General features: G+C 41.7%; 1 protein-coding gene across 1 annotated transcript in view; it reads left to right on the forward strand.

Annotated features, from left to right (window-relative positions):
* Positions 1–27,003, forward strand: part of FNDC1 (fibronectin type III domain containing 1) — a gene marked incomplete at both ends in the record, with an annotated part of 66,789 nt that overhangs the window by 20,020 nt on the left and 19,766 nt on the right. Inside the window, 10 exons of the mRNA XM_080342185.1 lie at positions 6,072–6,281; positions 8,024–8,122; positions 9,925–10,039; positions 11,239–11,426; positions 12,079–12,186; positions 15,502–15,690; positions 16,405–18,771; positions 20,097–20,236; positions 22,026–22,137; positions 23,076–23,456. Coding sequence (XP_080198311.1) covers positions 6,072–6,281; positions 8,024–8,122; positions 9,925–10,039; positions 11,239–11,426; positions 12,079–12,186; positions 15,502–15,690; positions 16,405–18,771; positions 20,097–20,236; positions 22,026–22,137; positions 23,076–23,456 — 3,909 coding nt within the window. The remainder of the gene's footprint in view (positions 1–6,071; positions 6,282–8,023; positions 8,123–9,924; positions 10,040–11,238; positions 11,427–12,078; positions 12,187–15,501; positions 15,691–16,404; positions 18,772–20,096; positions 20,237–22,025; positions 22,138–23,075; positions 23,457–27,003) is intronic.

Raw genomic sequence — 27,003 nt, forward strand, 5'->3', positions numbered from 1 at the left:
CGAGAAACAAAGGATTTATGTGCCACTTGTCTCCACTGCTTTAACTGATTGGCTCGATACCAGGAGATCTGATGCTGAGTGTATAAATTAGTGGCATTAAAAAAGATGATCAGCCCACAGAGGGACAAGGTTGACTGTATTATAAAATGCTAGGGGACGTACCAACCCAGTAGATTTGTTCTCCCATTTCAGTCCTACTTTCTCTAATCGTATACGCGCTTTTGCAGGTGTTAACTGCTGCAATGCTGCAAAGAGCCCCGCTAGACCTAGTACTGTGCTCTGTGCCACTGTTGCTCTGAAGTAAATCATCGAGCCCAGAGTCTTCTGGAGTCAGAGCAGTCAGCAGATCTCGGTTCAGAGGGCCACATCAGCACTGCTTGGGCTGGCTCACCAACTGCAGGAAATATCTTTGCAGAGTAAACTCTTCTCAGGATGGCCCCCATCCAGCCGTCATTGAAGCTGGTGGAATTACTCCCATTTTCTCAACAGAGCTTGGATCAAACTGTCTACTTGAAAAAAAAAAACATCCAGTAATGCTTTGCCAAAGTGACACGGTACATTAATTTTTGAGTGGAAAAGAAGTATCTTCCTGTGGTATTTTGTCTGTCCTCTTTCTTCTTAATGTTTCTGCTGATGTGGCTTTGGGATAGCTCTGTGGAGGTAGGTAGCAGTGAGAGTATGTGAAGGCAAGGAGCAAAGCAGCCACAGCTGTGTGGATTGCTGGATGAGAAAGGTGGGATGTTCTCTTTCCCTTGTACCTGTCAGTCATGGTAAAATATAATTTCTCTTTTCCTGTTCATGAATTAACAACTGGATTGAAAGCCTTGAGTAGCACAAAGGACTACAGAACTTTAGATGCCTGACTACTAGTAAAGCTCTGCTTTCTTCTCTTTCTAATACACTCTGTTTCATAATCTGTTTCAAATCAGGAGAAAAAAATAAGAGGATGTATGGAAATTGTCCCAACCCTTAAAGCCAAGACACAAAGTGATTTACCTGCTGCAGGATGGTTGAGCACCATGCGGAAAACAACGCCCAATGCAGGCATGAAGAAGGGATGGCTGATCAAGTTGCAAAGTATTTCTGAAAACAATAAACTCTTTTTCCTGGCAGAGGGCTATCCATGATACAGCCCTTGGTACATGGACATATCCACCTGAGTGTAGGGCTTTTCCCCCTGGCTTCCCTGGTGTCTCCTGCAGGGTAGGTGTCCCTTGGTTTTTCTGCACCCCGGGGCAGATGTCTGTCTTGTTTCAGAAGCTGCCAAACAGGGCAATTGTAGAAGTTCCCTAGGATGTGTTTGCCATGTGTGCCATGAACTTGAGTGTCATCACTCAAGCAGTTGCACTTAGGAGAGCCCAGTGCAATAGGTTTTAGGAGTGTGGATGTTTTACAAAGGGTCTTACATCATGAATGGAATTAATTTCAGAGTTGCCAGCTGAAAAATCAAAATGTAATGCCTCTTTTTTCTATTTGCTTATTCACTATATATATATATATTTTTTTTTTTTGCTACAAGTACATGTGATATCTTCATGTTGTTAGGGCTCAGACACTTATGAGAGTGCATGATACGCAGGAGTGTTATATCCCAAAGAAATAGCTCAGATATCTGGGAACAACAGCTGGCTGAGATACTTTTCTAGCCCTAGTGATGGGTTTGGGGAGGGCAGCTACAGGTTGTTCAGAAACTGAGTTGTTCAGCTCTGAAACTGGGTTACTCTTGCAGATTGGCAGTGGTGCAAGGTTATTATCTCAGAGTACAATTGGTTGTGCTTAAGGAACACTTAAGGACTTTTTAAGACAAGAATCTGCTCTTTGAGGAGGGTGAATGAACTGAGCAGTTTGGCACATTTTGTTTGATCTCCCATACTGTTTTGTCTGGTAAAGCAGCAGTAGTCTCAAATCCAAGGTACAAAGTCAGTCAGTCTCATTTGATGACTAGAACTTAATTTAAACAAAAAATAATAACATAAAACAAACAAACCCAACACCATGAAATAAGCAAAAAAATCTCACCAGTCTGCTGTTGCAGTTTAGACTCTGAAGTTTTCTGGTCAAGTTGCCCATGACAGGATTTCATTTGCCAGCTGGTATTTTTGGCCTTTTGTAATGAAGGCAGTTGATCACTTTCTGATGAGTTCATTGTCTCTAAGCAGCTACAGCTTTTCTATGCTAGCTGTTACTTTGCCCATGGCTGGGTCACTGTGCTTAGCCTCCCAAATTTCTGCCTGAAGTGAAAAGGGAGGTTGGTAGATGTTTATAGACTATATGACTATGCCAAATATGTGTCCTCTCAGCAGCAGACCACATTTTATAGGTCCAGTTTTCCAGTCCTGGAGTAATGGCACATGGAAGGAAAATGCAGAAAAGTTTTTGCTGACTAGGGAAGGAAAAAGCAAATATTTTGTACCTACGCTTGTGGTGGTAAATTGAAGCGCTTGATTTTTAGTGACCTCATATTTCAACTACTTTTTTGCACTTATGTCTTAATGGGTTTGAGTTGCTTGGGATATTTCCCCCCACAGCTATAGACTGATTACTAGGGGTCAGTACTTCCCTTTTCTTCTGGAGTTATTTTGTGTTTTCCTTTGCTAGATAATTGATGAGGCCCTCTGAAGAATTTGTGTGATTTGGCAAGTGCAAGCTGCCTCCTTGTGTGGTTGTTTAGAGGATGTTTTGCCCTCAGCTTAGACCTCATGCTCTGGGTTTACATCATTTGTAAGATGTTCTCTCACAGTCCTGACACGCACAGGACTTTTGGCAAAATCAGTGGACTTTTCAACTGCAAAAAGTCAATACCGAGGCTTTAATCAGCCCTGCATTTTGGGGGCCAAGATACTGTATACAAATTCCTGCAGCTGTAGGTAATGTTGCATGTCTACACAGAAGAGAACACAAGAGAGTGACACTTTCTCATTTTCCAGAACATAAAAAAATATTTTATTTTATTTTTATTTCAGGTAGCCTTTTAGATGAAGTCTGAAGATCTTTACTGGTTGAGTTAATTTGGCCAGAGTGGAGGTCTAGAAAACTGTTAAATCAGTTTTGGAACCAAAAGTGAAAAACTTAGTGGTATTAACAGGCACTAATAGTGGGAAGGTGGGGAAGAATCAGCCTTCAGTTCAATCAAACACTTGGTAGCTGTTCCCAAAATTTATTAGGAAAAAAGGCATTGGGAGTGAATGCATCTGAAGACTTCGCTTTTTCATTGCTACTGATTTGAGACCTCATTCAGAGTTTGTTGAAATCTAGTTGAGCTCCTGGCGTGCCAGAGTAAGCGTTAAATGGAGAACAGACAGCTGCAGTCCTGTGCGCTTTTATAAAGGTTATATCTACTGTCTCTGATAGAAGAAACCACAGGCACTGTAATAGCTGTCAACTGTGCAGCTTTCATTCTGATCCAAAATCTTGTCTTGGGACCTGTTAGAGCCATCTTCCGCTGGTGATTCAGGCAATGTGCCCAAGTTTAGACTATTGTGAAGGAGTTCATTGAAGCTGGTGAAGGGTCTGAAGCACAAGCCTTATAAGCAACAACTGAGGGAGCTGCGGTTGTTTAGCCTGGAGAAAAGGAGGCTGACGGGAAACCTTATAACTCTCTACAACTACCTGAAAGGAGGTTGTAGTGAGGTGGATGTTGATCTGTTCTCCCAAATAACAAGCTATAGGACAAGAAGAAATGGTCTCAAGTTGCACTAGGAGAGGTTTAGATTGGATATTAGGAAAAATTGCTTCACCAAAAGGGTTGTCAAGCATTGGAACAGACTGCCCAGGGAAGTAGTGGAGTCACCAACCCTGAAGGTGTTTAAAAGCACCAAAAGGGTTGTCAAGCATTGGAACAGACTGCCCAGGGAAGCGGTGGAGTCACCAACCCTGGAGGTATTTAAAAGACATGTAGATGAAGTTCTTAGGGACATGGTTTAATGACAGCATTAGGTTAACTGTTGAAGTCGATGATCTTGTGAGTCTTTTCCAACCTAAATAATTTTATGATTCTATGATTGTGCAGTGTTGAAGATAGTCTGAACAGAAGGTTGGATAAGAGACTTCCAGCAGTCTCTTCCAACTTGAATTTTGCTCTCTTTCGGTTCTCCGTGGTGGTGCCGTGAATGAAGGCTGTGTGCCTACATGATCAGTGACTAATGGGCTTTGGAAATCTGTGCTGAGCAACTGCTCAGGAGAGCAAGAAAAAGAAAGTGTGTGATAGCAGGTATTTTTTTTTAACAGAGTGCATGACTGAGAAAGTTCCTTGAGAAGTGGTCAGGGAGTCTCATGAAAGCAACTATATTTATTGTATAGCAGAAAGCATTTTATTGTTTGTTAAACACTTAGGACTAAATCCATTGCTGTGATCCAACTAGTGTACTCTTCTTTGGCAACACAAAGAATCTGTAAAACTGGCTGACTTGGCTGATTAATCTGGTTTTATAGCTGTTTCGTTTTGCTGGGATGGTGAGGAGCAGCCAGAAGAGAGAAGCTGTTAAAGTCCATGTGTTTAAACTGGTGATATGTCTCTCTGTAGGCAAAATAAAAAGGCAAGGTTAATCATACTGAGCTGTTGCCCAGTGTTTCAGTAGAAAAGCCCGGTTTACTGAGGGTGTGCTGTTCTCTGCATGTGTTGTATGCCTCATCAGCACTGAAGCCTTGCATTTCTCACAGAGATTTCAAGAGGAGCTCTGCAAACAGCTTTGAGGGTCATTACGGTCCCTTCCAAAGGGTAATTTAATAGAAGAACATTTATTGGAAGGTCATAATAAGATGCAACCTTGTCAGCAGATAAAGACCTAGTGGACAACTTGATTATAGAAGCTGTCACTAGGCAGAAATATTGGAAAAGGACCTGTTTTCGGTGTATATAGGGACATGCAGGCATCAATACATACTTAAAGTAACATGTTTAAGTGCTGTCAGGAATAAATATGAACTCCTGAACTGGAGCTGGAAATAGGATCTCGCTATTGCTCTGACAGGGATACTTTGTTGCCCTGTCTTTCATTGTCTGTCCAGGTCTCTGTGGCTGGCAGCTGCTTCCGTCCCAGTCTCTTGTTCTCTTGACATCGCTGTGATTGCAAAAAACAGCTTAGCCAGGGAGTGAGAGGGTTTAAATACAGTGTGTAACCTCTGTGCTGGCAAGTTCTTGCAGCCTTGCTCTCGGTGGAATGGTATTGCTAGAAGAGGTGAAGAGAGTCCTACTTGGAGAGTGAAATATAAAACATAAAAGGCAAAAAATCACTGCAGCTGTGGGAGACCTCGGTCCTGGCTGGTGCTGCCAGCACCCTTCTTCTTGCTGTTTCTGGCTGCTCTGCTTGCAGCCAGCGCAGTAGCATGGTGCAGGTCATATACAATGGAGAATGCCACAAAAACTGATTGCCTGAGCAATCCTTGCATCAGTGTCACTTCTTAAACGAACGCTGCTAACTTGCCAGCAAATGTAAAAATAAATAACTCACATACGGTACCTGTTACAGTGCTGGATGCTCAAGGGATCATGTAATGGGAGTTTGGGAAGTGAAAAGTTGAAGCACGTGCAGAGCAGAACTGTCAAATATGAGGCTGTCAGAGAGCAGAGCCATTAGTGATGGATTTAGGAGAACCTGCATTTAATGTGGAGTATTTTCTAAAAGAAAGTTTAAAAATAGTGAAACAGTTCTGTGCTTCATTTGACACTGACCTTTAGCACTTGCCAAAAAAATAATGTACTGGTGTGCCCGAACAAGGGAAAGGGGATTTAAAAACAACAAGAAGAAAAGGAGAAGATTAAACAGAAAAGCTACAAGTCATCCCCAGTTTCTGGCAGGAGTTCTTGTATTACGATATGTTTTCACTTTCAGTGTCTTGCACCAGCCTGTCTGAAGAGCCTGGGAAAAGACACTATTGAGTATTGTGCATCCCACTTGGAAAACTTGTTACTGCAATTGGGTTTTATAGCAAAACTTAAAAACCATCAAATTGTACCCTTTATTCAGATGTAATTTAATAGATGTACTTTCAACAGCCATATGTAAACTGCTATACATCACATACTCCATAATAACGGTGATGGGTTTTGTGTGTTTGCTTATTTTTTGAAGAGAAGGACATGCCAAACAGACCTCTGAGAGTGCACGCCCAGTCTCCAGATGGCAAGGTATCTTTTCGGTGGAGGCCACCTTATGGAGCAGGCTTCAGGGGTCCACGCAGCAGATCCCAAGGTTACCCCCGTGGGTATGGAGAGGGCAGCCGAAGGATGAGCTACGCTCCGCTGCTGCAGGAGCGACAAAACCAGGAAGCGAGAAAACTAGGTAAGTCACATTTCCCTGGTCCCATCTAGCTGAGCAAGCGCACTTCTGTCATCCCCTGTGTCCCTGTGTCTGCCAGGGAATCACAGATCACGTGTTATTGTAGCCATCAGAATGACTTCTTCCTATAAATGAAAATGCTCACTATAATTGCATTGTGTAACATGTTCTTAACAGAAAAATATGATGACCAGGGTAGAAAGTGTAGCAGAACGTCATGTTGTGTTTAAGAAACACCACATGCGAGTTACTCATATTAATAGTGAGGGGAAACGCAGGAGAGAAGAAGCACAGCTCAGATTCTCCTTGCATGTGGTGGGACCACTCTTAAGCTCATTGTTTCTTGTCTTCTTCTTACACTTTGTGCCCCCACATTATTTCAGGCCAGTGGAGAAAAAAATATTACTTTAATTCAATGTATCCATGTTTACCATTAAACCTTTCCTGGGCTCCGTACTAGACTGTTACACTTGTGTATCAGTGTTATGCCCAGTTCCTTCATGAGGTCCTGGTCACCAAGTACTCCCAAGTCAGGTTGGCATCTTCTGTGCTCCCCTGCCATGCTGTGGTTTGCACTTGTGTCCTAGATCCCATGCCCTTAATTTAAAAGATTTTCCATCAAATCATATCAATGAGGTTTGCAACAGTTTTATTTCCACAGGGGCTGAGGCTTTCCTTTTGGGATACTTGTGTCACTTGCCTGTGTTGTGGCTGATCTGTCTCTGTCCTGCTGCCTGAGCTCCTCTAGCCCCAGCAGGCACTGGGTCTGCACTCACAAGCTGTACCTTGGTCCTCTTCCTGCAAGCTTGGGCTGCTCCTTGTTGTTTGGGTGTGTTTGCTCGAGGTTAGGCTTCTTTCTTTTAAAATCTTTCCTCTAAGCTGGATGCCCATCCCACAAATGGTCTGATCGTGCGTTACAAAATGGGTGACAGTTCCAAAATCACACATGGCTGCCAGAATTCCTGGCTTTGCAATGTAAATGTCTATTGCACTCTCTACTTTGTGGGTTTTGTATTAAATGCACATCTTTATCTCTGTTTATCTGAAGAGAGAGAATTTCCCAGTCTCCTTTTAAAGTTATTCCACCTTTTTATAACAAGAATCTCTTAACTTCTCATCGCTTCTCTAGTATTTCCTCTGTTTCTTCATCTTTCTGCACACCGCTCGTGGAGGGGCTGCTCTGGCACCTGTGCCAAGGTGGCAGGGCTGAGACAGGTGCATGTGGAGGATGCTTCTCCGTTCGCCTGATGCCCAGCACGTGCTGCTGCTGTGCAGGCTGAGAGCCTGGCCAGGCAGCACAGAAGTTGATGGAAACCTTGTCTTGGACTTCGTGGGAGTTCAGTACTGTGCTTAACCTTGATGAGAAATACTGGCTAACATGGTTTGAAGCATCTACTTTTCATTGCTTTTAAACTATGCTTTTTAAAAGAGGGGAACAAATGTTTTTTAAATAGTGAAATTATCTAGAGAGTAGCTCAAAGCTGAATATAGGACTCTTTTAATGTGGGTTTTTTTCGTGTTAATGATTTGCTTTCCTGCTTCTAAAACACCAACTTTACTGTTCTAAACTGCATGTATATTGAAACCTCTGACATAAATGCCATGTATAAACTACCTTTCAAGGAAGTTTCTCCTTTTGTATCTTAGTAAAGAATAAACCAGAGTTCTGCCTGAAAAGGCATGCCCTTTTTTTTGCAATGAAGAAAGGTTACAGGAAAGCCTCTTTTTTGTTCCTTCATGTACAGCCTCTGAATCAGTTCATGTGGTTTCGCTGCCATCGAGGAGCTCCCAAGGACGGAGCCAACCTGTCTATAGGTCATCTTTAACTAAAAGGAAAGTCACAGGTATGTTTCTTTCACATCTGCTGTCAATTCATGGAGATAGAGTTGTGACTTTTAGACTGTAAGGCTTTTGGTGCTAGAGCTGCTAAGTTTTTCTTCGTGTGTTAAAGAGCTTGGTGGATAGCTGATTGCTTCTCTAATTCAAGCAGGATTAATAAAGTGATACAACTCTGCAACATAGTTGGCTGGGTTTCTGTTGTTGGGTTTTTTTGTTCTGTTTTTTAATCTCTTCCTCTATAGTTATTGGCAGATGTTATGTACTGCAATAACTACATGAGAAGATTTGATCAAATTGAAGCCAGGACCTCCACAACAGTATACGTTCTTGTCAGATCTCCACCCCTTTTTCTGAAGGGTTGATTTTCAGAAGACTAAGCCTGGCCAGCAGAAGTTTCCACTTTCTTTTGGAAAGAAGGCATAACATACTGCTGCCAAGGTTAAAAAGGATGAGTGAGATTATGAGTCATCTCCATGCCAGCTTTCTCACCCCCTCACAATGTGATGAGATGCCATGGGAGTGGCAGAACATTTCGGATATTTTGATGGTGATGGATAACACCTTGGTCAGAACTAGGAACCGTGGTGTATTGAAACCCCACCTCACACCTTCTCTGGGAAGACCATGCCATCCACTTCTCATGCTCATTTTCTCTCCTCAAGGGCTCGCATTGCAAAACTTCATGAATAGCTCCCCTAAGCCACTTGAGAGTAGTAGATGGGTCCCCTCAGCCACTTTTGAGTAGTAGCTGTTTGGCGTGGAAAACTTGGAATTGTCTGAGAACCCTCTACATTAAACATGTGATTGGAAGAAGTGAAATGTGCTTCCCTGCTGCCTGCCTTCTGTGCAGGCAGTGCTGGGATTCTTGGTAACGTGCGAACCCCTGCAGAGAATGGCAATCTTTTTCCTGGATATCAGTAAGATCCCTAGAGAATGAAATCATACTCTGGAGTTTGCTGGCCTTTTTCCTTCCCTGAGACATCAATATTTTTCCAGTGTTACTCTTCTGTGAAACTTGGACTGGAAAATTGCACTCGATGCATTCTGTGCCTCTGGGAGGCTTGGGAATGGATGCTCTGGCACTAATAGGAAGAGTAAGAAGTCTTTCATGGGGTGGTAGGTAGGCTACATTTGAAAAATTGATGGAAAGATAGAAAAATGAGTCTCATAAAAATTAAAAACCTTAAAAAATCAAATTAGTTTCACTTAATTTCAAAGTTTTGTAAATTATTTGGAAAATACATTCTGATATGTCAGAACAGCCCATGTCAGTTATTTTAATTTTTCTTTAGAATGTTGCCTTATTTACCATAAAAATGGGAAAGCTGAATTAAAATAATGTGTTTGAAGCACTCAAAAATGTAAAATATGCAAGAATTCTGCCTTGTGAAGAATTTTGGACAATCCCTGGTTTTATTTCCCTTCAAAATGAAACAAAATTTTAAAATATCAAGATTTTTCATATGGTGAAATTTCTGCTCTCCAGGCAATTCTGGTAGTGAGTTTGTCAGACATGATGAATGTCAGTATGTTAATAAGGCATTCACTGTAAGTAAGAGTTTGGCAACTGATAGAATATTGAAGGACTGTAGAACATATTTGTACTCTGGTCTTGTAAGCAGACAACTAACAGAAGAAATGATGTTTCCATAGGGTACTATCAGTAACCAATGTACCTGTTTTTCCACTACCGCTGTATTTGTTATTCATCTGTGGTGTGTGTGTATTATAATATCAGTTGAAGACAGTAACTGTTTTTTTATGAGAACTCCAATATTGTTATTGATATTTTGTTTTGCCATTTCAGAGGAGGAAGAAGTGGAGGTGGCACAAGACATAACTGTTCGAGTTATGTCCTCTCAGTCTGTGCTCGTTGCTTGGACAGACCCACTGTATGAAAAACAGAAAGTTGCAGCAAATAGGTAGTTACCCCTGTGTTTTCTTTCTGAATGCATACTGAAGGTGAACTGCTACCAATGCACTGTGGGTTACTTTTGTATTTGTTTATTTAATTACAGTTGATTTGGAGAAAAATTTAGCTTAGTGTGTAGGAATTTACATATCCCCACCTATGGCAGTGGCTGATAGGGGATGCTTCAGAGAAGCTGTTAGAAACCTGACGTATGGGTGTGGGGTGATATACCCTCCTGACCTCTCTACGCCCTGATCTCTAGTATATAGAAGTCTGTGCAAGTACTGAGCTAGAGGGGTTTAGGTCTCTTCTGAATGTCGTCAGTACCAATCAGGGGTTTTTTTGCTATTCAAATGTTGATATATCACCATGGTCTGCAAAGCCCCATGCGTGCATGGGGAAGGAAGGTCTGGGGATGGGGCATGGACCGCAGAGAGGCAGAGAGTTGTCAGAATAGACTACAGCTTCAAGACAACCAAACTGCAAGTGAAGGAAGCATCTCCCTGCAATGGGAAAGACACCCATCTGTGACCTTGCCATCTACTGAGCAGGTTGGGGTCTCCTGTGAGGGGGAGAGAGAACTTGGCTTGCAGCAGCATGTCACAGCAGTTGGAGACCAAAATAAACAGAGAAACAGGCTGGAAATTGCCAAAGGTCTGGAAGTGCTGGATTGTGTTGCTCAGTATGGGAAGAGTGAAGGGCTGTGCAATGTGGGACTGAATCACCCCAAGGGGCACAGCAGGAGAAGTGAAAATTTCAGATGTTCTTGGTTTCATTGTGGAAGCGATTATCTGGGCAGACACATGGGAACCGAGCTGCCAGCTCTGCTCTGGGAGCGAGGGGCTCTCAGTCATCCAGCCACACTCACAGCTGTAGGGTGGTGGGATGGTGGTGTAGAATCCCCCAGGTTGCCTGGCTTGCTTCAGAAATCCCTGTGGTTTCCCCCCAAGGAGAAGGTGTTTTGAGTAAGAGGCTGGAAAGATGAGTTGACCCCTTGGAGCAAAGGCAGTCAGAGTCCATTAGAGGAAGGCAGATGCTTGCAAGGTGCTGGCTTATGGTGGTGGTGGTGCTTTGTTGTTTGCATTTTGGTGGTTTCCCCAGTAAGCCCCCGCAGGCTTGCCAAGTAGAAAGCAGCCCCATCTCTCTCTGATTCTGTTAATTCTAGGTTTCAACAGGTGAATTTTTATTTTTGTGTGTTTCTAATCCCAGACAATACAATGTTCGCTATCGGGAAAAGGGGGAATCAGCAAGGTGGGATTACAAGCAGGTGTCCAGCCGGCGGGCGCTGGTGGAGAATCTGCTGCCTGACACCATGTATGAGTTTGCTGTCCAAATCTTGGAAGGAGAAAAGGAAGGCAAATGGAGTGTGTCCGTTTACCAACGGACCCCAGAGGCGGGTATGTATTCAAAAGGTCCTTGGGGTGACGCAAGTCTTAGGGTTTAAGCTGTGAGATAGGGCTGACTTGAGGGAAAGCCAGAATAAGTGTTTGCCTGAGGCAGAAGAGGGTTGTGGACATGGGAAGAGCCTCAGTCCTTCTGCCTGTGTCCTTGCAGCAGTGCGCTGGCCAGCACACCAGGGTTGCTCTAGTTTGATGGGAACAGGGAGATGGTTTGGATATTCCTGGGGCACGGGTCAGCAGCTTGGACCCCTGCAGCTGGGCATGCCCCTTCTTTTGGGAGGAGCGGCCTGACTGCTGTCCTCTGTGGGCAACAAATTTAAATCCTGCCTCCACCATGGAGAAGCTATGGAGCCCCTTTGGTAGAGGGAAGTGGTCCATAACAACCGAATCACCATGTCATTTGAGCTGAGTGACAGTAGCAGTCTCGTGCAGACAGCCTGTTCCTAAAAGTATGGAATAAAATTTCATGACAGAGGTCTCATACAGAGATGTAATACAGGCACACAGGGACCTACGCCATGTGTGCGCTTCACATTTATCTTTGAAATGACTTTACGGGAATTTCTGCTTCAAGGAGGAGGAGCAAAAGGTATTTGCTGTATAGATCAGCCTTTCTTACTTGCTTCTTCTGCGTATGGCTATTTCACAGCTCCTTCCACTGCACCTGAAAATTTGGATGTTTGGCCACTAAAGGGGAAACCAACCTCTGTAGCAGCATCCTGGGATGCCCTCCCAGAAAGTGAAGGAAAAGTCAAAGGTAAGTCTTCACTGTCATTTTTTAACCCCCTCAGGGAGCTGTTCTTCTGGAAGCCAGACTGCTACTCTGCAGCAAGCTGGAGCCACTGACTGTGCCAGGATTTTTTCACCTATTAATAGGTTATACCCGAGCAAGATTTTCTTGTTTCCAGCCCAATGTCTTCGCACTGCCGCTGGGAAGCCATCATCATCGTGTGCCTGGGATGTCACAGAGCTTCCCAGGGTGTCACATGTGCACTCCGATCTCTTCTTCTGTTAATAACCAGGTCGAAATGGAGCTGAAGAAGGAAGTTTCCCAAAGGATTTGTAACACTTAGGTGAACAAGGAAAAGTGGGGTAGTTGCCAGAAAAGTGAGTGGGTTTATGTTGTATTTTATTTCTAGTTTACTGCAGAAGGAAAGCTTCAGCTTAAGAAGGAAGTACAAATAGTGATGCCAACCGATATCACACGTGAGCCTTGTGTGCTATAGTGTTATTGTCTACAGTCATAAATCTAATTTGTCAGTGGATATTTACTTGCGTAGGATTAAAAAACAAAACAAAACACAACAAAACAAAGCAACACAACTTTCTGGGATTTTTTTTTTTCCTTTTTCCCTCTGAAAATGAACAGGCTAATTTTTTGGCCACTCCCGTTCTCCAGTGGTTGACAGGATTGTGTTCTCGAGTTACAGAAGTTACACAAGTTTCTGGAGGTGCCTTATCAGCACTGCAACATCTCAGGATTTAAAAAACCTTTGGCCTGGAGGGAAGTGTACGGTGTCTGCATACAAGACCTGCTTTTTGTGCTCTTCAGGGCTGCAGTGGAATTCCTTCCTCTTTGAAGTCAGTAGGAATCTTGCCAATTGCTTTAATGGAGCTGCAATTGGGTCCAAGAATTATTATTTCTTAAAATAGGGTCATGCAGGGACATTATCTGATATTTCAAATCTGCTCCTAATTTTGAGCTGTCTGTAGCCCTTTGTCCTTTTTTTGTCTGCTAATCTTTAGATGGTTCATCCAAGGCAATAATTTTAAAGATACCTGGTATTCAAGGGCTGAACTCTTATACGTGTCCAATATATAATTGTTTTTCTTGGCTATGAAGTGTTATGGGAGAGGTCTTATTTTAAAACTAAATGAATGACAAAAAATTATATTTCTACTGGCTAAATGAAACCACCGAATTAGCACTTCATAGTTGTTTTGATAGCACGTGATAATCGGGATTTTTTGTCTTTTGATCCTTCTGTTGTTCTACCCCATCTTTTTCTAAATTTATACCACATATTAAAGTAATAGGAGAAAATATCCTCTGGTAGCCATTTGAGTTACCAGAAGTTACAGCAGTGCTTCTTCAACTAAAGCAACTCCTGTGTATTTTAAAACAAACGAAAAACGATCCAAAGCTTACTGTGCCTTCTAATACATTGTTTTTTTTCAACTGAGCATTAAGTGCACTTGTGTATAAAACATTGATGATTTTTCTTTTTAATTTTGATGACCTATGCATGGCTTATTTCTTAACACAATGAATATGGCCTTGTTTTCAGAAAAAAAAAAAAAAAAAAAAGAAGAAATTCCTGTTTTTGAAACTGTTATTATGTTCTAGAGTTTTCCCATCATGGCACTATGACTCCTCAAGTATTATTGTGTTTCTTTGTGTGGAGAGAGAAAACTGGCAGTGCTTGGAATTTATTTTCAAAACTCTGTTTTGGTCCAATACCCCGGCCTCTTACAGAGGACTGAAAAGGAAACTTGCACACTCCTTGAGAATGTGATGAGAAGACTCCTCTTCATGCCTACAATTACTCCTATAGGGGTGAAATTTTTCCCAATACATAAAGCTAAGACAGAGCATGGGTACCACAGTAATCCTGAACTGAAAGGGGAGAGCAGGGTGAGTTTCTTAAGTGGCAAGAAGACCTTGGTTTGCTCCTTCTGCAGTGGCTATAGTTAAGCAGAATGTGTCGGGTTTTGATTTTGATTTTGTTGGATAGGCGTGCTGTTGCTACTATTTGGTAATATGCAGTGTTGTTATTTCCTGGTAGAGGTGTCATTTCTGAATAAGAACCTCAGTCATCCAGGCATGAATTTTACCTACTGGCCTGTAGATTACAGCTAAAACCCCTGCAAGCAAAGATGCAGCTGGAAACACTTATATTTGACTGCAGTAATATTGTTTCCAAGATTAAAGTAAGTAAAGCTTTGGTGTTTTCATGGGGATGTCCCTCAGGCTCCAGCATGGCTGAGGAATGAGTATACGGCCTTTGGAAATGGTAGAGTTTCACCACAGTGAACTGGCAGAGCTGCTTTTGCATGACTAGGGTCTCAAAGTGAAGTGCAATTGTAGCTGTGTCAAGGCTATGTTGGAAATGTAGGATAAGAAAGTAATTAATATTAATGAATAATGTCACTGGATTTTATTACTGATGTCTTGAATGATAATTATGAAAAACCACCATTTTGTTCTTCCAAATAATTTCTGTGAGAAAGACAATTTTTTAACATTCTTATTTTCTCGGGACATAGCTACAGCCAGCAGCACATTTGTGTGCTCTCTGCTGTTGTGTGCAAGTTATGTTTTGGAAGAATATTCTCAAGATTATGTGATGCTGATTGCAAATATGTTGGTAGCTAATCAGTTAATTCAAAATGTATCTTTTTCTTGGGAAGTCTAAAATCTGCTTGTGGTCCATCAACCATTACAGCATGGGTATTCTGATTTTAGCAATCTGTACTACCTAACATTTACACAATCTTTCAGACTACATTTCCACAAGCAGTAGGACAGTATGTATTTCCCTGGCAATATTTTTACATGTTTTTGCCTCCAGTGAATTTTCTCTGTGTAGATTTCTTCTGTCATTTCTGATTCAGGGCACTTAACTTTTGCAGAGGACTCATTTTTTCCCTTTGTTAGTCGGTGTCCAGAAACAAAAGAAGGTCTTCTGGTGCAGCACAACAAACCATTCAGTAGCTGGTGCTCTAACTTTCTCATGTCCCACACACCTCTGGGTCATCTGGCTCCCCTTGGTGACTCATTGTTGCTAATGTATTTTTATGAAAGTATAGCTAATATATGCTGTCTCAGTCATTAGGTCATTGATGTGATTTGGTTTTGTCTATTAAGATGAACAAATGTTGAATTTACCTACATACCTATGTATATATATCTCGCTCATGTCTTTATACTCCAGCTGTTGACTCGGCGTGCATTGCTAGTGTATTAATTTTAGTAATGCACGTTCTAATTCATCCTACCCATACAGTCTGTCCGCTGGAAACAGGACTGTTTTCAGTTTCCTCCTTCCAACCGTCTGCCAAATCATTTCAGAATACATTCTTTCATACGCCCCGGCTCTCAAGCCGTTTGGAGCAAAGTCCATCACCTACTCTGGAGCTACAACGTCAGCCATAATAGATGGTCTGCAGGCCGGGGAGCGCTATATTTTCAAAATTCGTGCAGCAAACAGAAGGGGACCAGGTCCTCAGTCTAAAGCCTTCAGTGTTGCTATCCCAGCAGGTGAGCGTAAATCCATGCACTAGTTGTGTAGTCTGCCCATTCTTCCTTGGTCCCAGTTATGTTCATTCTTACCAACTTTTCTTAGCTTCCTCTGCACTCCATCTAAGTCATAGGATTTTACTTCATTAACACTCTTTCTGTTACTGCAGCATGTAAAAAGACATTTTATAGACATTTTAACATTTTAAATAAATGCTTACCATACTCTATTTCCTGCATGAAAACACTATGTGCTCTTGTTGTCCAGAGGCCAAAGAATACAATGCTATGGGACTTTGGTTGCACTATTCCTGGCAACTCCCACTGGTGCAAGTCATTTAGACTGGCTTACTCAGGTACTGCTCCTTGCATTTCCTTCTTGCCAAAAGATGCTGTTGTGGGGACAGAAGATTTGCTGAGTTAACTAAGAATATGGGCCACAGCCTTAGGTGGAATAATGCAGCACCCTGCTATCAACATGACTAAGCTCTGTTGAAGATTTGATTCCACTGATATGATGTTGCAGGCCATGTTTTTAGATGTTTGATTTTAATTGCTCTAAGTCTTACCCAAGTTACAATAATTCCACATAGGCAAGCTAACGTAGAACTAATTATTTTCTCACATTCTCATAAGTTGTCTTGTTCTTGCTGCCTGGCTGGTTTCTTCTTTTAGTAGTTTTTTGTGTGCTTCTTCTGTTGTTATGAATAAACATCTTTTTTTTCCTCTTCCCAGCTGCTCACGAGGATTCAGTTGCTCAGCAACAAACAAATATTCAAGATAATTCAGAGGCTAAAAAAACTGGCTCATCTCCTTCTCAGACATCCTCTGTTTCTTCAAAAGTCCAGCCATCACTTTCCTCTAAGCAGTCATCTGTTCATTCACCTAATGTTAGTGATAAAAAGAATCTTCTTTCTGAATATAAGAATAAAATATTGTCTCGAGGAGGGGTTCTAAGTAAATCTCAGTTACCCTCTAGAAAGACAGGTGAACTGGAAACTGATCTCCAATCCACTGAAGTGACAGATGATCACGATTCCTCCCAAGAAGCTCCAACAATGCCACCAAAAGCCCAGGATCAGAGGAGGATTGTTAGACCCTTGTCCCCTAGTCGGTCAGTCGACCCTGTCGCTGCCTCAGGGAGGACCCCTGTTCAAACCCACACATCAGAGGTGTCACGGAAGATGAGCACAGAGAAACATGAGCCACCAGCACTGTTACTATCATCAGCACAGCGTTCTTCTGCCTCGTCTGTTCCTAAATACACAGATAATGAAACAAAGCAACTGAGGCAAAGCAACACTAACGTGCCTTCTAAAACCTCTTCTCATCCTCTGCCTGCCAAAAATGATGATCTTGCAGGTAACGTGGAAGAGAAGCCAGACCCCATGCTGTTGAAAGCATCTTCTAAAACTTCAGAGCCTAGTCGCCTGGCTTTACCATCAAACCGGCAGTCCGCTATCTCTCATGAGATTGTCCCAAGCCATGCCAGTAGGTCTGGTTCTCTAGGTCATTCACATCAACCCCTTTCCAAATCAGCAGATTCCCATGCTCGTGACAGCCATAATGAGTTTGACAGTGAAGAAGCAGAGGACAGAGCAGAACAGCCCAGTTCTCGGTCGCAAGAAACAAGGCTGCCCTTGGGCTCCAGTTCTCGCACATGGAAGGATTCGAAATTAGCTGCAGCTGCTGTCTCATCAAGATCTGCTGTTTCTGGTCATGGTTCACCTCACTCTCGCTCCTCCACGAGTGCCAAATCCGACAGAAAGGACGTTGATAAGAATTATAGGGAAGACTCACAAGACACAAAGCCCTTATTTCCTTCTCTACCCTCCTCCAGGCAGTCTTCTTCAGGAATCTATTCCAAGAGAAGAAATTCTCAGATCAATTCTGAATCTCACCTCAGAAGGACACATGGTGAAAAGTCAACTCACTTTGACTCATCAGAACAACAAAGTCCATCAGCTGCTCTAGAAAAGCATTCTCTTTTGCAGTCTTCTCTTTCCAAACATAAGCCTGAAGAGCGGGACAGTCAAGAGGTGAAAGAAACCCTTGCTCAATCAAAACCAAGTGTATCTTTGCCTAGAAAGACACTGACCTCTAATCTTCCATTGGAGAAGACCTCCCGCTCAGACCCTTCACAGATGGCTCAAACCAGTCCTTCCTTACTGCATTCAAGGGGCCGGCGCCTCCCATCTCACATCTCATCCCAGAGTAACGAAGAGTTGCAGGAAGATGATGATGAAGGTAAACAAGAAGGCACTGACAGAGCAAGCAGCCGCTCTGTGTTTCCCAAAGGTGTGTCCTCCTCTAGGGGATTACCTGCATCTTTCTCTCAGGGAAGCTCAAGCTCCTCTCTATCAAAGCAACATCAGCCAGATTCTCAGGTACCTTCCTACAAGCCAAAACTTACTCGGCCAGACTCCAGTTCTGCCAGTGATACAGCAAAAGACAACCAGTATAATCCAAGGTTGTCATCCACTTCTTCAAGACATGCTCGTCCTTCATTATCTACTCACTCAATTGTTGCTACAAGAACAGCATCCCAAACGGAGAAAAAATATGGCCTATTGCCCTCAAAAATGTCTGAAGCTGAAGTTCCTCGAAAAGTTCCTTCCTCTTCTTCATCTAAATCTCATCAGTCAGTTTCTAATGAAGAGGATGATTATTACAATGAATATGATCAGAAAGAAGTGGAAGAGAAACCCACATCTTTGGCAGCAAAATGGTCCCCTTCTGTTTCTAGAGGTAACAAAAACACATACGATGACACTACTAGTAATAAAAGAAAATCTATGGACACTCTTCTACCTCACAAAGTAAACTCTGAAGAGGAAGAGAAGGAGAAAACTCCAACATTAAAAATACTTTCTCCCGAACCACCAGGAGGCTCTGCCATAGCATCACGGATTACTCAGTCCTCTAACAAGCATACTCCATCTAAACCAAGCTTTGTTTGGCCACGTTCTTCTGCATCTATGACCACACACACTGTTCCTCCAACAGTTTCTTCTTCCACTTTGTCCCCTCGCCAGCGACTACTGAACTCCAGGCTACGAAGCCCTTCTCAACGGCAATTTGTTAGACCTCCTTATAGACAAGGTATCTTGTCTTTGTTGTAGTAATCTCACTGAACTGTTTTTCTGAAGATCATCAGTTAGATGCAGAGTTCCCCATCAGAAAGCAGGTTCGGTTATTTAGTACAATGTATTACTTTTTATTTTGGTGGTTCTTAGGAAGCCCAGTTCTTGAGGACATTGGCTAATCAGTGCAATGTTGTGTCCCAGACCTTTGGTCCTGTGGTCTGCTCTGCACAGGATCCCATGATCCACAGAGGAGATGACAGAGCTAGGTACTAAATTGGAAGAAAGGGCTATGCTCCTTATTGAGCAATGACTTCACTGAATGCTCACTGAAAACATATTTGTGCTCAGAATAAGACAGCCTCTCCAACACATCACTCTTCACCATATGGATTACTAAAAGGCTTTTGTAGGTTATATAGTGCTACCTTGCTCACAGCTGGGCAGTAAGGTGTTTCCTCGTGCTGTCCTGGCATTCTATGTGTTCTTTAATTAATTTTTAAGCCACTTTCCTCTTTTTTGAAGTGACAGCTCAGAGTTGCACATTCCTGTTGAGGACTGCTCACGTCACAGTCAGGCCCTCTAATACCTTTACGGATTTGATTTACCCCAAATGTTAGAGGTTTGCTTCCTGGCAGAATATCTCCTGATTCTGAGTATTGGAACAGTGGAACAGAGGGTCACAGTGTGTCACCTGTTGATTGCCTGTGTCACCTATGGAGAATCCCACACTGTTTCAGCAACTTTGCTAGGTAGAAATGTTTTTTTCTTCCTCTAATGCATGGACATTCAAAATAGTATTGAGTGACCTGAGTGTTTTAGTGAATAGATAACAATGTTTTGCTCAATGTGGCCTTACTGATATACAGTGAGGAGCACGTAGGGTAATTCCCATCCCCTCTCCTTTCAATTCGTCACTACAGCTTTGTATAGGGATAGGATTGAACAAGTGGTACTGTTTAATAGTGTTTTCTTCCCTCACTCCACTCCTCAAATGTTTGTGAAGATCTCAAACATTTTAATGTCTGAAGTGCTGTTTAGAAATTTTGCCGTACTTTGCTAAAAAAAACCAAGAGGGAATAAAGAAACCAAATAAACATGATAGAAACAAACCCTGAGTGTTTAACCTCTTCAGAAGAAACTATTTCAGATGCCTGTGTCAGCTGCAGGGATCTGACAGTGTCACAGCAGTTGTTCTAAGCAGAAATTAAATGCCTGGGTTGCCGAGTGTGGTGAAGGCTCTTTCTGCTCTCCAGATCAGTCAGAAAATGAATTTCTTTGCATTTTGAAATGTGGTTTGTAATATGCACAGCTTTCTTCAGAATAAGGTGTTTTCTGTTTCAGGTTACAATGGCAGACCTAATCTTACAATGAAAAATGGAAATGGAAATGGAAATGGAAATGGAAATGGAAAAGTACTACCTGGTAATAATGGAAAACCAAGTGGACAAAGAGTAATCAATGGCCCTCAAGGAACAAAGTGGGTAGGGTGACTTTCTCTCTGAATTCAAGATGCTTTGGCCTTTTATTGTATTATACTTACATTTTCATTAAGAGAGGAGAACAGTTCTCTCAGTCAGTGAAGCCGTAAAGTGAGATTATATCTGGTGATCTAGTTTCCACTTTTCCATTGAAATCTCATGACAAATTCTGCATTTCATTATTTGAGCATTTAAAATGTCTGTTTTAAAGCCTGATGGCCTGAATTTTCAAGTATAGTATTATACCTATAGATTTAGTGAAACTTTTTTCCTCAAAGTCAGTGGGACTTCATCTCCCCGGTGACTCAGGGCTTGTCTACTGGGCAGTGTGTGTGGGGACTGCCTGGGATCCCTGCTGTCAAAGGCATGTTCATCAATGCTTCCCCCAGATTCACGATCCAGGGAGAAGCTCATGAGCAAGAGTATAAAAATGTAAGGTTACTATGTAAGTGTCATGATGCTTTAAATGAACATACATAGGTATCTTTAAGCATTTTGCTGTTCATACAGACATGTTTCCGGTGGTATCTACAGAAAAGCTCAGATGGTGTTGATAGGAAAACCCCACTAGGTGCTTACAAGCCCAGAGCTTGTATTTTAAATCCTCTCCAATGAGTTTACAACCAACCAATGCAGGGAAGGAACTGGTGTTTCCTGTGTGTTTGCCCAAACACTGAGCAAGACGAGACTGTGACCAACCTCCCTGGCATCAGTAGAGTTTCTCACTTGCTGCATGACACATAAAGACACTTATTTTACGGTCACTTCAATCTTACATTTACATTAGAACATAAAAAGGTGCATCAGGTATGTCACATTTAAGGGAGACATTTTGAAAAGCAGGACCAAAGTCCTTTAAATAGACTCCAGAAGGTGAGCTAGAAAGGTCCTTGGGAGGCCATGGGCCGTCTCTCTCTACCTCACGAGAAGAGGGCATTGCTGCAAGCAGGATTAATTCCTTGCAAAGCAAGACAATATATATCAATATCTGAGGCCTGGAGGCCTTCAGAGACTGATCTCATGACCTACTGTCCCTCCTGCTGCAGCCCTCTCCCCAGTACCAAATGTAAGTCTATCTCGTCAGCCTGGAACTGCTGCTCACGTCTTCCCATTTTCCTCCTAGTGCTTAACAGCTTTTGTGTTTTTGTGTTTTGTGGCTCAGTGTCTGTTACCTCAGGTTAAAACAGCATACAATTCAGCTATTTTGGGTTGAAATGGCAACAAAGACAGGATCTTAACTGCAGTTACCTCTTGAATTTGAATTCAATCCAAGCACTCAGATAGATTTGTTTTATGAGACAGAGGCTTTTCTTCAGTCTTCTACCCCAATTTAAATCTTAGCTACTTTGTTTTCACTGCTGTTTTAATCTAAATGAACTAGTTTAATGTTTCCTTATTTTTTTTTTTAAATTAGTAGACATACTTTTAAACCCCATCTTTAAAAGGGCTTAGGGTCATACTCAAATCAGTATTGCAGGGTTCCACCTTAGGAGTTGCACAGCCCAAGAAAATCAAGGGAGTTGCTCCTTTGCATGTGAGAGCTACAGTAGGAAATATGAATATGGTTGTTGTGCGACTCTGGAGCCCAAGTCCTGCGGATTTGCTTTCTTCAGCTGTAATTTTTCAGTGATTATTAAACAATTGGTGACTCACTTTTAAATGTGTCTGGGCATTGTAGGTATTCCAGAACATTACACTTAATATCTGAATTTCCTCAGGATTTCTGCTGCTGTGAAATTTAATTTCAGCTCCTCTCATGTTAGCTAAACTTGAGTCCATCTATTGCTTTTAGATTGTAGATCTTGACCGAGGGCTAGTGCTAAATGTTGAAGGAAAATACCTCCAAGATTCCCAAGGCAACCCTCTCCGAGTGAAATTAGGAGGGGATGGTCGTACAATTGTTGGTAAGTGACAGCTTCCATCTAAAAGAAAAAAAACTATACTTCTGCACATAGTACAAGTCTTTGAGCTGTTGAATGCTTCAGGTATCCCTAAATCCCATACAAGCTGTTTGGAGTTGCTTGTACCTCAGGTCTCCATCAGGCAGTCAACACATTGCAGGACCTGGGCAGGCTTTGGGGCATCCTGTGGGGCTCTGGAGTCAGAGACAGCAAGAATCACCCAAGTCCATCTCACTTGTATCAACATTAGAAAGGACTTTAGAACTGAGCCAGAATAAGGATTGGTGCTTGTTTATATCTTTGTATACATAGAAGTAATTATTCTCCACCACTAGCACTGTACCAGCCATATGTATATGATTATTATTTTATTTTTCCTTCTGAAACTGATCATAAATAGTAAAAAACCCTGTGTGTGATCTGTGAAAACACTGCTGTTTGCATATCAGTCCAGCTGTATAGCTCTCTTGAATGCAAACTCAGTGCTTGCTGTTAAACTGGTAACCATGAATGTTTGCAGTACCCAGAATTTGGCATAAAAGTTTATCTGCAGTGACAGTGTCTCACCAGGTCATCCCAGTTTTTCCTTGCACATTTGACATTAGAGAGCAGAATATGAGTTCATTATACCTTTCATCAACAGTTATGAGACTGACTTAGATTAAATACAGACACTGTCTGCACATTGGGATTCTGAAGTGAAATTTCCCTGCAGTCTTCTCAAGAAGTGGAAAGTACCTGAGGTTCTTCTGAACCATTTTCCAGATCCCCTAGCCATGGCTCTTTCCTAGATAACAACCATCTTCTCTGGCAGCTTAGTTACACGAGGTTGTAGTCACACTCTCAGTGCTCTTGTGGTATCTACTGTTGATAAATACCATACTATAAGCCTGAAATGGATTAATGATGAGATTTTTTTTGTTTTATTTCTTCCTTTCTAGATGAAAAGGGTGCACCAATGGTGAGTCCTGATGGAATACCTTTGTTTGGACATGGCAGATCTAGTAAGCCTGTAGCGAGTGCACAAGATAAACCGATAATAAGCCTTGGAGGGAAACCTCTGATTGGTCTTGAAATGATTAAGAAAACAACCACTCCCTCAACTACTACTACAACAATACCCCCAACAACTACCACAACAACTACTACAACCACTACAACAACTGTTGCTACAACTACTACCACCACTCCTGAGCCAACCACCACTGAACCACTCACTGAGAAACCACCTCCAACCTGTCCTCCAGGCACCTATGCACAGTATGATGATGAGGGCAACTTGCTATTGGGGTTCGATGGCCAGCCAGAGTGCAATGCAGAAGGTAACTTCCTTTTGTGCTGCTTGAACTTCTTTGGTTGTGCTGCTTGTACTGCACAGTTACACTAATATAAAGCAGAAAAGAATCTGTGTCGAGATTTTGGTCCATGTGTTAAAGTAGGAGCTGAGATTAGAGGAGTTGAGGAAGGGTTTGGGCATTAAATGTTTTTTCATTAGAAAATGTCAACCTTCTCCGGCACTGTAGTTTTTTTGTGGAAATATGTTGATTTCAGCAAAATTTTTACCTTGTGTTGGATCCAGTCTTGTCACATATATTCATGCACGTGAGCACAAGTATAGGCAGCAGTTTTGTGGTCAAAGCACTCACATGTAAGGAAGTCCTCACTCCCGTTGGGGCCACGGAAGGACCTGAAGGCACTATACATTTTGTCTATTTTGTGTTCATTTCTCACAATAAATTCTGAAAAATCTCTCTTTTGAGCCACAGTGGAAACAGCTCTTGCAAAAGGAGATTCTTGTTCTCTTGCCAGCCCTTGAAGATAGAGATTGTCCAGCAGGAATGTAGCAGAGCACAGACGAAGCCGAGGGAAGACAACCCACAGATAAACCACCCCAACCAGCACAGATAAAGCAGAGAATTGTACATCAATTTGTTTCTCATCTGCAGTGTCGGTGCATGTCATTATTTCCCTGTTGCAGTTATACAAGCTTAGGATGTGGTGCCAAACTGAAATCCAAAGTAAACAAATATAAATGCACTGGAGTCTTCGGGTGCTGAGCGTGTTCGTACCATGTTGTATCCTTCCATTGCCTGAGTGTTGCATTGCAAACCAGTTAGCTGCTTATTTTGCAAAACCAGATCAGAGAGCACCATGGTAGTCCTTATTCTTTCAATTTGTAGGCAATGCCCGCTCACTCTACAAATAGGCAGTAGCAGCATGGCTATAACCTAAACAACAGGTTGTCGGTCAGACATCTGCCAACTGCAGCAGCCCATTTTAATGGGTAATTAAGCCTCATTAACTTTCCCCCATATACCTGTATCTCTGAAGCAAAAGTAGATTTACAAGTAGGTCATGTAACCATGGCCTAGGAAGATGAACTATTGCTTTGAAGAGTGCAGAAATACGGAAAGTTGTGGCTTCAGCAACTCACAGTGAGTCTAAGGATGGCATCCTTGGAAAGGGTCTCAGAAGCACAAGACTGAAAATTCCCTTTCCAACTACCCTGGCTAAGCCATTAGTCAGAGATGTTAGTGCCTTGTGCGGATGGAATTACAATGATTTATAGTGTTAATATTTATCTAACCATTAGCTTGGTGTTTGACAGTGTGTACTTCTATAAGTGTGATTGCATATGTACATATGCATAGATGTGTACACACACAAACATTTGTATATAAAAATTACCATCATTGTTAAATATTTATTTGAACATTTTTTTGCTTTTTCCCTTTGGTGCTCTCAGTGTTCTTAATTATATTTACAAAAGTGTTACAATATATACATATGTTACAATATATATAGTCATCCTGGTAATTTCAAGACTACCTAAAGGGGACCATGATTTTTGGTAGAGTTAAGAGTCTCTCCCACTTGCTCCTTTTCCTTACCTTAAAGATTGCTACATCCTGTAATGTTTCCTCTTTTTGGCCTGTGCTATTTGATACCTGAAGGAGCTCTTCTGAGAATATATGTTATAAGAGCAATAAGAGTTAATGAAATATATCTGGACTTAATCTGAGCATAGGCTCCAGAAGCTGAACAACAAAAAGCTTTGCAATATTATTTTTAGCAGGGTTATGAGCTTGGGAATTTTCATGTGATTTTATGAACATTTAAAAACATTCTGCTTGGATTTTTTGCCTTCTACTGGATGGGCTTGCTGAATCCTTGAACTTTGTTAGAGTCATGAATGAAAACTGTTTTTCTACAGTGGCTGCGTGTTCAGTGAGAATGGCCCTTAAGTCATTCCTGAACTGTCTGGCATTTCGACAGCATGTCTGCAAATGCATCATAGTGGAAGATTGAAAGGACAAGATGGTGCTGGATTTCTACTTCTTACCTGCTATATAGCTTAAGCAATATTAATTAGTCCCTACCTGGCAATTATTAAAGTTCTCTGAAGAGTAATTATTAGGATTTTCTTGATTTGATGATTTTTTTTTTTTAAATCCTGGTGACCTGCTTCAACATATGACAAATGCAGCAAAACAACCTGCTTGTTCCACAGAGGAAATTGGTTGAAAAGAAGGCAACTTTGTGGCATTTATCTAATGATGGCTGCTTTTGTTCAACTAGTGCAATGTCAATTTCAAGAGGGATAAACAGCTACTACTTGAACTATCAAAAACATTTAATGCGGTTTTCCCTTAATAATTTCCACATCATATTTTTATGTTGTCTTTCCCTTTAATCTGAGTCTGGAAAATACTCCAGATCATTAAATGAAATACTTATTCTGCCAAAACTTGATGTTTTGTTGCTAAGTGCTTTACTCCCAAACAGCATGGGACTGTGAGCGCCAAAACTCACTGCCAAATGTTCTACTTAAGCTTTGGCAAATTCTCTTACTCTCTGGAACGATTTTTGGTTGACCCAGCAGAATTTATTGTCAACATTTTGCTAGATTCAGCAGTCTTTAGCTTTCAAGAGGGATTTTGGCCACACAAACAGGATTTGTCAGTGAAATCAGCTAAACTTCTTTTATGAACTCACAAGGAACCTGTGATAAAATTAAGTGATGGTTGCACAGTCTGCTGTCCTTACAGATGCCAAAAGAGTACAGCAGGTGGTCATAGCAAGGCTTGGCCTCATCTGGTACTGGCAGGGTTCACTGAAGAGCTGCAGCAAAGGGTGATGGAACAATCTGGAGAACTTTAGCTGCTCTGTGTGGAGAAAACTATAAAGCCAATTATAAATATACTTTTGGAAAGTACCTCCATCATCTCCATGCCACAGCTATTGCTAAAGAAGCACAGAAAGTACAGTAGAAGAGACTGAACAAGCACAAAAATTGAAAATAAAATTTGCTTATGCTGGATTGTACATAGGCAAAAGGCTGACTAGCTAGTAGGTGTGAAGTTGAAATCTACCTCTGAAGGAGTTAAATTTTGCATGTAGGAGCCTCTTGTTTACTTGAATGTAGTCAAAGATAAGTGCATACATTGTAAATGTTGGTTGATACTGACCAACTGTGGTGGGAAAATCTGCAGAATTCAACAAAGGATTTACTTTGTCACTGACTACCTTCAGAGAAGTCAAGTAGCTTCCAAGTGGAAAATCTTCTGAAGAGTAGCTGCAGAAACCTACCATGAGAAAATGTCATATTTTGCTATATGAAAGTCTGACAAGAATCAACCAATTTCCCATGTTTTCAAAATTTATCTTGGCATTAAAATCACTATTATGTATCTAAAAGATACTTCTTGTAGTAGAAAAAAATATCAGTCTTGTAAAATAAACGATTCTAAACTTAAAAAGCCTGCAAAATGAAAATGTATCATTCAGATTGTATTTGTGGACTATTTGACATTGGCTGTTGAAGTTTTGCATTGTTTTACTGGCTTAGTAAAGATAACATTCTTGTTT

The sequence above is a fragment of the Nesoenas mayeri genome, assembly GCF_963082525.1.
Source record: "Nesoenas mayeri genome assembly, chromosome: 3".
Taxonomy (NCBI): domain Eukaryota; kingdom Metazoa; phylum Chordata; class Aves; order Columbiformes; family Columbidae; genus Nesoenas; species Nesoenas mayeri.